Source organism: Pongo abelii, chromosome 16 (assembly GCF_028885655.2).
Source record: "Pongo abelii isolate AG06213 chromosome 16, NHGRI_mPonAbe1-v2.0_pri, whole genome shotgun sequence".
Classification (NCBI taxonomy): Eukaryota; Metazoa; Chordata; class Mammalia; order Primates; family Hominidae; genus Pongo; species Pongo abelii.
The window spans coordinates 46,363,766-46,377,998 of NC_072001.2; the positions used below are offsets into that span (position 1 = coordinate 46,363,766).

The following is a 14,233-nucleotide window of genomic DNA, read 5'->3' on the forward strand; positions in this document are numbered from 1 at the left end:
AGAAATAAGGTGACAGCAAGTAATTTGAACAGAGGACAGTTACAAACAACACTTAAAAGTTTCATGTAGGCTGGGCACGGTGGCTTATACCTGTAATCCTACCACTCTGGGAGGCCAAGCTAGGCGGATCACTTGAGCTTCAGGAGTTAGAGACTAGCCTGGGCAACATGACGAAACCCCATCTCTACTAAAAATACAAAAATTAGCCCCTGGTGGTAAGTTCCTGTAGTCCCAGCTCCTTGTGGGGTTGAGGCAGGAGGATCGCTTGAGCCTGGGAGGTCAAGGCTGCAGTCAACTGTGATTGCACCACTGCACTGCAGCCTGGTTGACAAAGTGAGACCCTGTCTCAAACAAACAAACAAACAAAAAATCTCCACCTAAATGCAGATGAACCAAGAACCACTTCCAATATTGTGACAGAGCTTACTTTAGATGATTTATTAGAGTGAACCCAACAGCAAACAAGTCAAATTTTTTTAATTTAGATTCTTATATAGAAAATTTTCTTCACAACATCAAAAATTTCATCTCATTCTATGATCCACCATTCCAACCCTCTGCTCAAAGTTTTTCCTTATTTTCTCCTCTCTACTTTCTACCCTAAGAGTTCTAGAAGCTTCAGCAACATACTCTGTTCCGTCTGAATATGCACATGTACAGACTAATAACAACTTATTCCTGGCCAAAAATTCTATTAAAGCCAAACGGACCAGATACACACTCCATTTTCTTCAACTTCTAAGACTACATATCATTAAGGGATCTTCAAATGAAAAAGGACTCTAAGGTACTTATCTTTCAGATTAAATATACAATAGCCCAGAGAGGAACTAATCTCTCTAAGACATAGCAAAGAACAGATCAAAAGACTTTGAAAAAGGTCAGAAACTCACAAGTGAGGTCACATTTAGTCCACAGGCCTCTTTTATTTGATATTTTATTTTTAAAAATCCAAATTTCTTTTTAAAAACAAAGTTGTGGCAACAATAAGTTTGCAGTCTCGCATGACAACTACTGGCTGGAGTTGAGTGGGGCACACCCTTTCACATGGACCATACATTCAGTTTGCCATTGTCCTCAACACTCTGTCTTGCGGGCGGATCACGAGGTCAGGAGATAGAGACCATCCTGGCTAACACAGTGAAACCCCGTCTCCACTAAAAATACAAAAAAAAAAATTAGCCAGGCGTGTGGCAGGCGCCTGTAGTCCCAGCTACTCAGGAGGCTGAGGCAGGAGAATGGCGTGGACCTGGAAGGCGGAGCTTGCAGTGAGCCGAGATCGTGCCACTGCACTCCAGCCTGGGTGACAGAGTGAGACTCTGTCTCAAAAAAAAAAAAAAAAACAAAACACTCTGTCTTGTACCTAGCCACTTTAGTTATTTACAGTACCTGCCTAGCCTCTAATTTAAGAATTCTTGGTGGGGCATGGTAGCTCACATCTGTAATCCCAGCACTTTGGGAAGTCAAGGCAGGCGGATCACTTGAGCCCAGGAGTTCAAGGCCAGCCTGGGCAACATAGTAAGATCCTCATCTCTACAAAAAATACAAAAATTAGCCAGATGAGGTGGTACATGCCTGTAGCCCCAGCTACTCAGGTGGCTGAGGCAGGAGGATCGCTGGAGGTCAGGATGTTGAGGTTGCAGTGAGCCATGATCTCACCACTGCACTCCAGCCTGGGCAACAGAGCAAGATTCTGTCTCAAAAAATAAAAAATAAAATAAAAAAAGAATTCTTGCCTATATTTCACCAACTGCTATTAGTGTTTTCATGCTGGATGACTCATGCCTGAAACAATTGTACTCTCACAGCCACCAGATGGCAAAGCTTACCAACCAAAACCTCAGTATGGGGTCATACTCATCCTCAAAGCATTACAACATCCATGACAAAGCAAAAATAACAGCTCAACATAGTAGTTAATTTGGCAGGCAGAAGAGAAAACGACCTGAGGCTGCAGCTGAGTATGCAATTGCAGAAGGAACAAGATCTGTAGCTATCTCTTATTAATCCTTCTTTTTCTCATCAATTGGATCAACTATCCTGAGATTGTGGAGACTCTTGTATCAGCAACAGAAAAAAGGGGGGAAGGGAACTCTCACATGAACAAAAGAAAAGACATTTCAATTATCTTAGTTCTAGGTGTAGAAAAAAGCTTCACTACACTTAAAAAAGTATTAACTAAAAAGTCTATGATTCATTCAAAACATTGCTAAATCCTTTATGAAAGAGTCTCATTTTAACTTTTTTCCTTTGTTGATAAACCATCTACCCTCATTACCAGTAGCTGCGTATTAAACTCTAAATAGCATCCAGCTTTGGTTACCTGGCAACAGACTCAGCAACAGCAGTAGATCCATTTTTTCTTTCACCAGTTGCAGGCTCTGAATAAAAACAAAACCAATGAGAGAAAGGAAAGAGAAACAGAATTTAGTTAGTATCACACCAAAAAACCTTCACTCTGCTCTACTAGTACTTGCAACAAATAACAAAAAGAAATAAAAATAAGTAAAGCTAATAAGAATAAACATACAAACATTTCTTGTAATTTTATTTATTTATTTATTTATTTTGAGACAGTCTCACTCTATCGCCCAAGCTGGAGGGCAGTGGCATGATCTCAGCTCACTGCAACCTCCGCCTCCCGGGTTCAAGCGATTCTCGTGCCTCAGCCTCCTGAGTAGCTGGGACTACAGGCATGCACCACCACGTCCAGCTAATTTTTCGTATTTTTTAGCAAAGACAGGGTTTTGGCCATGTTTCCCAAGCTGGTCTCAAACTCCTGAAATCAAGTGATCTGCCAGATTTCTTGGTTTTTTTTGTTTGTTTTGAGATGGAGTCTCGCTCTGTCATCCAGGCTGCAGTGCAGGCCAGATTTGTTTTAATTTTTTTTTTTTTTTTGAGATGCAGTCTCACTCTGTCGCCCAGGCTGGAGTGTACTGGCGCAATCTCGGCTCATTGCAAGCTCCGCCTCCCGGGTTCACGCCATTCTCCTGCCTCAGCCTCCCCAGCAGCTGAAACTACAGGCGCCCGCCACCACGCCCAGCTAATTTTTTTGTATTTTTAGTAGAGACGGGGTTTCACCGTGTTAGCCAGGATGGTCTCAATCTCCTGACCTCGTGATCCGCCCGCCTCGGTCTCCCAAAGTGCTGGGATCACAGGCAAGAGCCACTGCGCCCGGCCGGCTATTTCTTGTAATTTAATGGTACAAGTTTTTCTCACTTCTACCAATCAATTTTCTTTCAAACTTCCTATAAAAGACTAATAAGATTGGCAAGAAACAATACAATGAATAACTTTTTTTTTTTTTTTTTGGAGACAGAGTCTTACTCTGTTGCCCAGGCTAGAGTGCAGCAGCATAATCTCGACTTGCTGCAACCTGTGTCTCCTGGGTTCAAGTGATTCGCATGCCTCACCCTCCCGAGTAGCTGGGATTACAGGTGTGTACCACCACACCCAGCTAATTTTTGTATTTTTAGTAGAGATGGGGTTTCACCATGTTGGCCAGGCTGGTCTCAAACTTCCAACCTCAGGTGATTCACCTGCCTCAGGTTCCCAAAGTGCTGGGATTACACATACGAGCTACGACACCTAGCCCTTAGCAGTAATATTCTTTTTTTTTTTTTTTTTTGAGACAGAGTCTCACTCTGTCGCTCAGGCTGGAGTGCAGTGGCATGATCTCAGCTCACTGCAACCTCCACCTCTCGGGTTCAAGAGATTCTGCTGCCTTAGCCTCCCAAGTAGCTGGGATTACAGGTGCCTGCCACCATGCCCGGCTAATTTTTATATTTTTAGTAGAGATGGGGTTTCATCATCTTGGCCAGGCTGGTCTCGAACTCCTGACCTCAGGTGATCCACCCGCCTCAGCCTCCCAAAGTGCTGGGATTACAGGCATGAGCCACCACACCCGGCCAGCAGTAACATTCTTAAATGAAAATTAAACTTCTGAATCCCAATTCATCTCTGCCCATATAAGAAGTTAAAAAAGTACGTAATAATACAAAATTAAAAACCAAAAAAATTTTTAAATTTATATCATATTAAAAACAAATTAAAAATGAAAGAACTTAATAAAATATGTAGAAAATATTTTAGGCAATTTTAAATAGTTTTTAGAGCACCCACAAATAGAAGGTACCCAAGTTCTTCCCAAAGTGCTTTAGGACAGACACTTCAAACATAAAGGGTAGCCAGGCACAGTGGCTCATGCATGTAATCCCAATACTTTGAGAGGCCAAGGCAGGAGGATCGCTTGAGCCTAGGAGTTCAACACCAGCCTGGCTAACATGGCGAAACCCCATCTCTATAATAAATACAAAAATTAACCAGGCATGGATGGTGGCATGCCTGTAGTCCCAGCTACTCAGGGGGCTAAGATGGGAGGATCGCTTGAGCCTGGGAGATGGAGGCTGCAGTGAGCCGAGTTCACCCCACTGCACTCCAGCCTGGGTGACAGAGAGAAGCCCTGTCTCAAAAAAAAAAAAGAAAAAAAAAAAGGACATTTTCAAGAACATGCAGCAACAAATTAAAGGTCATACTGAAAAAAATCCCATATTCTCACAACGTCACTAATTTCAAGGGATTAAAATTTGTTCATTTACAATTTATACCAGCCTTAGAGAAAACAACCCTTAAATGTTTTTTAATTATTTCTAAAATATTCGTGACCCAACATAATCTAAACAGTCCATCAGGGAGGCAGCTGAAATTCAGTTGCAGCCCTGGCTCTGAAATAGAAACCTGGCTCACACCCTGGCTATTGCACTTAATAGTCCAACCTAGGAGTAAACTACTTTGTCATTTTGAGTCTCAGTGTCCTCCTCTGTAAGATAAAAACACAACAAACCTCAAAAGTTTGTTGTGAGGATGAAATGATGTAAGTAACACTGAATACAGTCCTTGATACTATGCTCCTGGTATTAGGAAAGGCAGTAAAATTTACTGATATAATCATCCTTAACACTTAGCTAGTTGTAATTTCAGATCCAAAGGTAAAGTAAGATTTAAGGCTATCACATACTCTCTCTCTTGACAAACCCTTTTTAAAATTTTTATTTTTGAGATGAGATCTCACTATGTTGCCCAGGCTGGTCTTGTACTTCTGGGTTTAAGCACACCTCCCACCTCAACCTCTGGCATTGCTGGGATTACAGGAGCACACCAACCACTATGCCTGGCAATAAGCCCTTATTTATTCCAGAGAAGATGTTAGTAAGGATGGAACCATGTAATACTTTCACTCAGTCTACTGAGTTGCTAAGATTCAAATCAGTAAGTACCACAGCATTAAAGATTTGCAACCAGACTTCCTGGATTTGTGTCCAGGCTACTCCATTTACTAGCTATGTTTAGGGAAGGTGCTCAACCTTCCTGTGCCTCAGTTTCCTCATCTGTAAAAGGAGGATAATAATAGGATCTAGTTCATAGGCTTCTTATGAGATTTAATGAGCTATACATGTGAAGTACCTGGCATACAGTAAGAGCTAAAAATGTACTAGCTAAAATTACTTTTCTCTGGTCTCAGGGAAGAAGTCCTGCTTATCCAACCTATTCTGTGTAGTCTTCAATAGCTTCCCCTCCCAACTTCTTCAGGGCCTTAATTCATCAACTGTTTCCTCCAATTCCCTCATCTTTAATCTATGCCTCCCTCTTTTGGATCCTTCCTTAACCCATTTATGCTGGAGGCTGCAAATTTTTTTTTGTGAAAAATCAGACCTTGGTGATGACCTTGAGCAGTAGGATATAAATAACTCCCACAAGCTTAGCGTTCCAATAGTGGAACACTAAGCATAAATGGGTTAAAATCTATAAACTTGCTCAGGCCTCTCCCAGCCTAAAAATAACAAATCCTCTCTCAACCCTGTATTTCCCTCTAACTCACCATATTTTCTCTTCTTCTCTCACATAAACTTCTCAAAAGTAGAGAGTACATTTGCAGCCTCATCTCCTCTTCCTCATCCTTCCTCAATTACTTTCAGTATAGCTCCCACCTCAACTGCTGCACTGAAATGGCTCTTGCTAGAGTCACCAAATGGATCCTAATTGCCAAAGTCAAAGTATATTTCCAGACACATCTTACTAAACTTGCTCCTGTGCCTGACATGATCTTCTTGTAACTCTCCTCCCCATAGGCTTCCATGGCTTCATATACCCTCCTAGTTCTCCTTCTCTCTGAACGTTCCTTTATAATCTCTTTTATGAGATTTCTTCCTCTTCTAATCCCCCTTAAACAGCTTTTACAAATTACCTGAAATGAAAAAATTATAAGCTTCAGAGTTAGGTCTGACTCAAATTCCAACTCCACCTAGCACCAATTATTGTGACCTTAGACATGTAACTTAAAAACCTCTCTTACTCTGTTTTCTCATCAATAAAATGAAAATGCAGATACCTACTTGGGAGTACTATTATGGAAATGAGATGATACAGTATATGTGAAGAGTCATTCTCTCTTTTTTTCCTCCCCCTTACTTCCATATTCACCTGGCACCATCGTTCTGCCTACTCACTCCTCAAATTCATCCCTCATCTCCAGCCCCACTACCAATGACCTCACTTTCTGGTTAAAAACTGGGTAGAATCTACCAGGCAGGAGAACAGAATACGGGAAATGCAAGGAAAGGAACCATCATGCACAAAGGCACAAGGTTTTGAAAGACTCAGCTGATGCTTTTTTTTAAAGGCAAATCTGATCATATTACTCCCTTGCCTAAAATTCTTCGGCTTCTCAGCATGATGTAAAAAGCCTTTCAGCATCTGGTCCCTACTTTGCATCCCTCCCTTGTATCTTCTCTTTATTCTAGCCCTACCAAACAACTTCTAATTCATGTGAGAAAGAATCAACATTAATTTGCAATGTGAATCCACAGTCCTAAAGTTTTCTACCCTATTCTGAAGTCTTTCTGAATAGGGAAACCAATTACATAGCAACAGACTTAATAGAAACAAGCTATAACATGGAGATTATAAAACAGAGTATCTTTAGTAACATGACAGGCTGGCCAAAAGCAAAGAATTAAATCTATGAGTGTAAGACTTTACAAATACATTTATAAATATAGAAGTATCAATTATTATAACTAGATTATAATCAATACACTCCCCGGATGATCTGCAGCTACTAATTACCCAAGATTAACATAAAACTTACTTTCCAGGTTGAACTGCAAAGACTCTTCACTCGCCTCAGTCTCAGGACTAACCAGTTTCATTCTTAGACATAATTTATCATCCATGTCTGGGGCAGCCCCAGAATCCCCTTTTCCACTCCCAAGTATGGGATCATGGGTCTCCACCATGCTTTCAGACATGACATCACTGGTTGCTATGGTGCTTTCTGGATAGTTGCTAATACCTGAAAGAAGTGAGGCAGGGAGGAAGAAAAAAAGAACACTAAAATACAAACACAAAAAACAGCAATTCAAGGTCATCAATTTGCCTGTTTGGCTCCACAGCTCTGCAGGATTGAAGGAGGTTCCTAGGATAGATCCCTGTCATAAGTATCAACAACTACGAACTAGTATTGACACCTGGTCTTAAGAGGAGCAACAGGATTCAGTTCCACTTCTGCATCTGGACAAAGGATGCTGCATGAGCCCTCAGCCAACCCACATCTGCCAGCATCAGGCATAGGTAGCAGGAGACTCCAGACGGCATGATTGTTACCTCCCAGCACTGACTAGAGAAAACAAATAGGTTAATGTAGAAGACTACTGGCTGCTTCAGGGAAGGAGGATCTAAGTTTTCTTGCCCTGTCAAGCAGCAGACTGATTAATTAGCCAAGGTACTGAATAAATAGTACTTCTACCCCACTTCCTGTTCCTTCCTTATAAAACAGCTCTATATCACTACTTAGCACTCAGATTCTACTGCCTTGCAAGTAATAAGATAAAATTCTTTTAAGTATTCTCTTTCTTTCTTACTTCCCTCCACCCTTTCTTTCCTTCCTCTCTTTACCCCTCATCTCCTAGTAGTAAAATCACAGAATCAGACTTCATAACCCTATTCTCTCTAAAACAAAAATCCACCTTACCAGCCAGACCCAACTCCTCAGATCTAAAATATCACTTGTGTAGAGAATGATATCTCAGAAATTCTGCCTTAAATATCATTACTTTTTATTCACTCACCAATAGGAGTACTGTGTCTCTTGGGCTCCAATTTTAGGTGCCCAATAAGAGGTGGGGTTGCACCAGTCAATGGTGGGATGATATCACCTTCTTTAGGCAAAGTGAAATGAAATGGGGTTTCTGGAAAAAAAAAAAAAAGAAAGAAAAGAAAAAAGAAAGAAAGAAAAAATGATTTAAAAAAAACCCAGAAGTATAAAATAAGCAAAAATAATGAGAACTGCAAGAAATATTTCAATTACTCTTTTCCTTTGCTCCCAAATTCTGTCTCATTCCCACCACCCTCACCAGGCCTCCTGACTAACTCCCTTCTATTGTCTCTGCTCTCTTCACAGCCAACAACTATAGTACTGACACAAAGTAGACAACCAGAGGACAGTCAAACAGAGAAAGCCCAAAGTCTGCAAGACCTGAAGAACCTGGAGTCAAATGGAACACAAACATTTGATCTCCAAGACAGTACATCAGGGGATATTTAGCAATACAAATTTGGACAGTTTCAAATCAGAACAACATAATTTAGTGCAATGCTAACCTAAGGAGTTTGTTTATAAGCCTTAATAGTCTGTAGGATTCTCCAAAGCAAAGTCTGAAGTTAATACTTTTAATGTACAATCTAATCAAAGAGATGACAGAGGATCTCACGGGTTAAAGGACTTCAAGATACTGACTGGTTCTAGCATAGAAATCCAAGGGTTTCATGGTTCAGCAGTACTGACCAGCATTCACTCTAGGCCTAAGTGTAATGTTCATATCTAAATCTCTGCACAACAGTAAATCCCTCATATATAAGCATCACCAGTGTACAAATTTTAATTAAATTATTATAAATAGAAAATATTTGTCAAGACATAAAGCTACTTTCTACCTAGGTCTCAGTCCCAAATTTTTGCTAATCAGAACTAGAAAACTGTCAAAAAATCACATTTTCTAACTTCCTAATTTATCTCTTCTAATAAAATGATACATTTGGGAGAAAATAAGAATTGCGCCAGAGTGCCCTCTTAAAACTAATATATGAAAATTTCTTCTTCCCTGGGATGGCTCAAAATAACTATAACCTGGCATACTCGGACACTACTACTTATGAAAGTAGTTTGCTTCTTTCATCTTTTTCCACTCCTATCTTTAATAGCAAGCACCGTGATAATTTTTTCCTTTAAAACAAAACAAACAAAAAAAAATCTCTTTTTTTTTTTTTTTTGAGACGGAGTCTGGCTCTGTCGCCCAGGCTGGAGTGCAGTGGCGCCATCTCGGCTCACTGCCAGCTCCGCCTCCTGGGTTCATGCCATTCTCCTGCCTCAGCCTCCCAAGTAGCTGGGACTACAGGCGCCCTCCACCACGCCCAGCTAATTTTTTGTATTTTTAGTAGAGATGGGGTTTCAAGAGAAAATGAATTAGTAATCTGAGGAGATAAAAAGAGAAAAAGAAATAGTCTTTAGAAATAAAGGATGCAAGTACATATGCTCAGCTAAAGAAACTGTAAAGAGGGGTCAGGTACCATGGCTCACGCCTGTAATCCCAACACTTTGGGAGGCCAAGGCGGATGGATCACTTGAGGTCAGAAGTTCGAGACCAGCCTGGCCAAAATAATGAAACCCCGTCTCCACTAAAAATACAAAAATTAGCTGGGCGTAGTGGCAGGTGCCTGTAATCCCAGCTACTCAGGAGGCTGAGGCAGGAGAATCGCTTGAACCTGGGAGACAGAGGTTGCAGTAAGCCAAGATGGTGCCACTGCACTACAGCCTGGATGACAGAGTGAGACCGTGCCTCAAAAAAACAAAACAAAACAAAAACAAACCTGTAAACAGTATGGATGAAGCATCTCAACATTACATCTAACTGACAAAGACATCCGCCATAGTCACAGAAAAGAGAAATGCGTCAGGTAGATAAGCATTCATTCTGTGGTAGCCCCTTATAAAGCAAGTTGTTCTAATAAAGAACTTAGAAGAGATATAGAAACTTAAAAAACACCTTGCAAAGCCTCATACATTCCAGACTTCTGAAAATGTGCATGAAATCTTTAAGCAGACCTTTCTATGTGACATATTATATCATGCAAATACAATATGCAAGCATTAATCGCTGAAAATATATCCCCTGTAACAAGGTTTCCTTTGCACAGTATTACACAAAACTTATGGAAAGCAATTTTAGCACCATTTATCTAACTGCATTACTATAACCTAATGGAAAATTGAGACTTTTACAGGCCCTAGGGACAGCACTGCCACTACTCTCCTAAGGTCTCCAATGCCTCATTCCTGGATTATTCCCATAGCCTATCAATCACTTCTTCTGCTAAAGTCTCCCACTCTCCCTAACCCCCATTCTTTCTGCACACTTTCTGCAGCCTTCCTAGAAAACATGGCTTTGTTAGCTCCTGGTCAAAAAACTTCAAGGTTCTCACTAGAAGACAAATTCCCAACTCTATAGTCAGCATTCAACTAACTAGTAGCAGCCTATATCTCCAGTTTTTCTTTAATTATTCACGTTCATAAAGCTTCTATTCAATGTCCTCCAAATGTTTCCCATTTCTATGCTTTTGTTCCCTCATCTGGAAAACACCACGCATCTACTCAAATTATTGCCAAATCCTTAAAAATACATTTGCTGGCATATTTTATCCTTTTAAACTTACGGAATTTTCCACATATTCCATTATTTCTCTAACATTTAGCACTCCTACATTCTTTAAATTATAAAATCCCTTCTTGTTTTTCCAGATAATCATGGGCTATCATGTTGTAGGTCAGCATACCAAACAATGACGAAGGATATGAATGAGGAAACAAAAGGAAACTCAATACTAATTTTGAAACCACCTAAGTGGGACTATGTGTCCTTTAAGGACTTTAGAGAATAACTCCAAAGCAATATTTAAGACTCTAAATGTTAAGAAGGTCTCTCCTTACTTTCTGTTATAGTTTTAAACCCATTTTTCTTCTTTGTTCTTAAAAGAACTGGTTACCCCTAAGAATTTATTAAAAGCCATCTAATTAAAAATGTAAGAATTTATATATCAGGCGATACCATGCATGAACAGTCTACCCCAAAAGTCTGCCTCTGACATTAATAGCCAATTAAGATGACATTCTATCAAGTAAGCAAATAAAGGTTATAGCTAGAGCCTAAAACACATCTAGATCCCCTGATCATTATTAACTATTACAGACTATTACTTATGGATTTAAAGACTTACTGAACTCCTTACAGTTTTTCACATCATCAACCCACCAAATATTTGTTCTGTGTTGAACAAGATTGGGCTTCCAAGTACCATCTTGCTTTTTTACAGGTTTAACAGGAGCTCTCCATAGACAGATACTTGAAGAGGTCTCCAAACTGTTAACAGTGATAAGTTATCTATAAATGGAGACATTTAAAGTAATTCTCTCTCTCCCTCTCTGTACTCACTCTCTCTTTTCCTTCCAACTCCCTCTCTCCCCACACCCTCCCCACTCAGAATCTCTACTTTGTATTGTTTGAATGTTTTTCAAAATTAAGCATGCATTATTTATTTACTTATTTATTTGAGACGGGGTCTCTCTCTGTCACGCAGGCTAAAGTGCAGTGGTGCAATCTCAGCTTACTGCAACCTCCGCCTCCCAGGTTCAAGTGATTCTCAAGCCTCAGCCTCCTAAGTAACTGGAATTATGCATGCACGCCACCATGCCTGGCCAAGCATGTATCTTTTTTTAAAATCAATAAATCTATTAACAACAAAAAAGTGCTGTTCTAACTTTAGTAGATGAACAAATGCAAAACTTACCCAATTCATACCTTTCGTTCTGTCTTTTCAGACTGAAGAACCATTACTTTTTAGATTACTATTATTTAAATTTGGCCAGGCCCAGTGGCTCATACCTGTAATCCTGGCACTTTGGGAGGCCAAGGCAGGTGGATTACTTGAGGCCAGGAGTTCGAGACCAGCCTGGCCAACGTGGCAAAACCCTGTCTCTACTAAAAATACAAAAATTAGCCAGGCATGGTGGCATGTGCCTGTAATTCCAGCTACTCAGCAGGCTGAGGCACAAGAATCACTTGAACCTGGGAGGCGGAGGTTGCAGTGAGCCAAGATCATGTCACTGCACTTCAGCCTGGGCGACAGGGCAAGACTCTGTTCCAAAAAAATAAAAATAAAGTTAGTCTCTCAACATTTAGCAACTAAACAACTATATTTTTAAGTACAAAATAATATTTTTCTGTTCTTTTCGCAATGCTCTTCTGAATGATTTATTTTATACAATTCTCTAGGTTAAAAACTATTATTCTCAGCTGAACACGGTGGCTCATACCTATAATCCTGGCCCTCTGGGAGGCCAAGGTGGGTGGACTGCCTGAATCCAGGAGTTCGAGATCAGCCTGGGCAACATGGCAAAACCCTGTCTCTACAAGAAATTAGCCAAACATGCTGGTACACGCCTATAGTCCCAGCTTCTCGGTGGGGGGCTGAAGCGGGAGGATCACCTGAGCCCGGGAGGTCAAGGCTGCAGTGAACATTGATGGTGCCACTGCACTCCAGCCTGGGCGACAGAGTGAGACCCTGGCTCAAAAACAAACAAAAAAAAGACAAAAAGCTATTATTCTCCCTTCATGTTCTAATTTGTAGTTAAAATTATTTTTATTTAACTTCTCCTCATAAATACTATTTTCCAACCACTGTCTTCATTGCTTTTTGTTGTTTACCCAAGAACTAAAATCATGAAATAAACACAAAATCACTAGCATTTTCAATAATCTGGATATTAATATTAATAAAATAATAAGTTTTACTATGGCAAAAAAAGCTGACTCTGCCAATTAACAATGTAAACAAGAATTCATGAAGAATACTATTAAAATAATAGAATATCTCAAAGTTTTAGAAGCTTCTTTTGCATTTAATTTAAAAGTACTCCAAAATAACTATATTAAAACAATCAATGAGACCTGATATTTTGTTGGCACAGGTCATTAGCAGTATTTAAACATAATACAATTAGAAAAATACTCTACTACAGAATTTTAGGTTATTCACATTGTTCTTCACTACAGCTCTTCAGAATCAAATAAACTGTATTAAGCAGTTTTACAGGAAGAAAAAGCACAGCTGGGATCAGGAGACCTAGGTTCTAGTCCCTCCTCTATCATTAACTAGCCAAAAGACGTTAAGAAGAAGAGACTAAATCCAATAACCCCTCACTTCCTTTTTAGCTCTAACATTTCTTATTCTTAAGATTAAAAAAAAGTGCTAAATATAAAAGCTAATAAATAGGGACTTTTTTTTTTGAGGCGGAGTCTCGCTCTGTCACCTAGGCTGGAGTGCAGTGATACAATCTCGGCTTCTCGTGCCTCAGCCTCCAGAGTAGCTGGGACTACAGGCACCTGTCACCATTCCAGGCTAATTTTTGTACTTTTAGTAGAGATGAGGTTTCATCATGTTGGCAAGGCTGGTCTCGAACTCCTGATCTCAGGTGACCCACCCACCTTGGCTTCTCAAAGTGCTGGGATTACAGGCGTGAGCCACCGCACCCGGCCAATAGGGACAATTTAAAAACTAAAAAAAAAGTACTATTAATAATCACACCTAGACAATGGGTATAAAATGGGACTGTTCTAGGCTGGGCGCAGCGGCTCACGCTTGTAATCCCAGCACTTTGGAGGCCGAGGCAGGCAGATCACGAGGTCAGGAGATCGAAACCATCCTGGCCAACATGGTGAAACCCTGTCTCTACTAAAAATACAAAAACTAGCTGGGCATGGTGGCATGCACCTGTAGTCCCAGCTACTCGGGAGGCTGAGGCAGGAGAATCGCTTGAACCTGGGAGGCAGAGGTTGCAGTGAGCTGAGATTGCGCCACTGCACTCCAGCCCAGCAACAGAGCAAGGCTCCGCGTCTCAAAAAAAAAAGAGACTGTTCTACACAAACCAAAAAATATAGTCACTCATACTATCATATATAAACTTGCCAAATACTGTTTTTTCATTTCATCCTAGAAACTTGTTTTCTTAAGTTTGTGTCTTGTTCTTATTTTGTTTTTGGAGCTTGATTTTACATTATAATAACTCTTTTTTTTTGAGACAGAGTTTCACTCTTGTTGCCTAGGCTGTAGTGCAATGGCGCAA

At 40.3% G+C, this 14,233-nt stretch overlaps 1 protein-coding gene across 18 annotated transcripts in view; it reads right to left on the bottom strand.

Annotated features, from left to right (window-relative positions):
* TP53BP1 (tumor protein p53 binding protein 1) overlaps positions 1–14,233 on the bottom strand; it is a 99,200-nt gene that overhangs the window by 33,134 nt on the left and 51,833 nt on the right. For 14 of the 18 annotated variants that reach the window (XR_008514108.1, XR_010137460.1, XM_063716600.1 and 11 more), the window contains 3 exons: positions 8,127–8,246; positions 7,148–7,351; positions 2,324–2,381 (listed from right to left, as the gene is read on the bottom strand). Coding sequence is in view for 16 of the 18 variants with exons in the window: in XM_063716600.1 (XP_063572670.1) it covers positions 2,324–2,381; positions 7,148–7,351; positions 8,127–8,246 (382 nt within the window). In the remaining 2 variants the exon portion in view is untranslated. The remainder of the gene's footprint in view (positions 1–2,323; positions 2,382–7,147; positions 7,352–8,126; positions 8,247–14,233) is intronic. The other 4 variants (XM_063716601.1, XM_054532697.2, XM_063716603.1 and 1 more) reach the window with 2 other exon arrangements.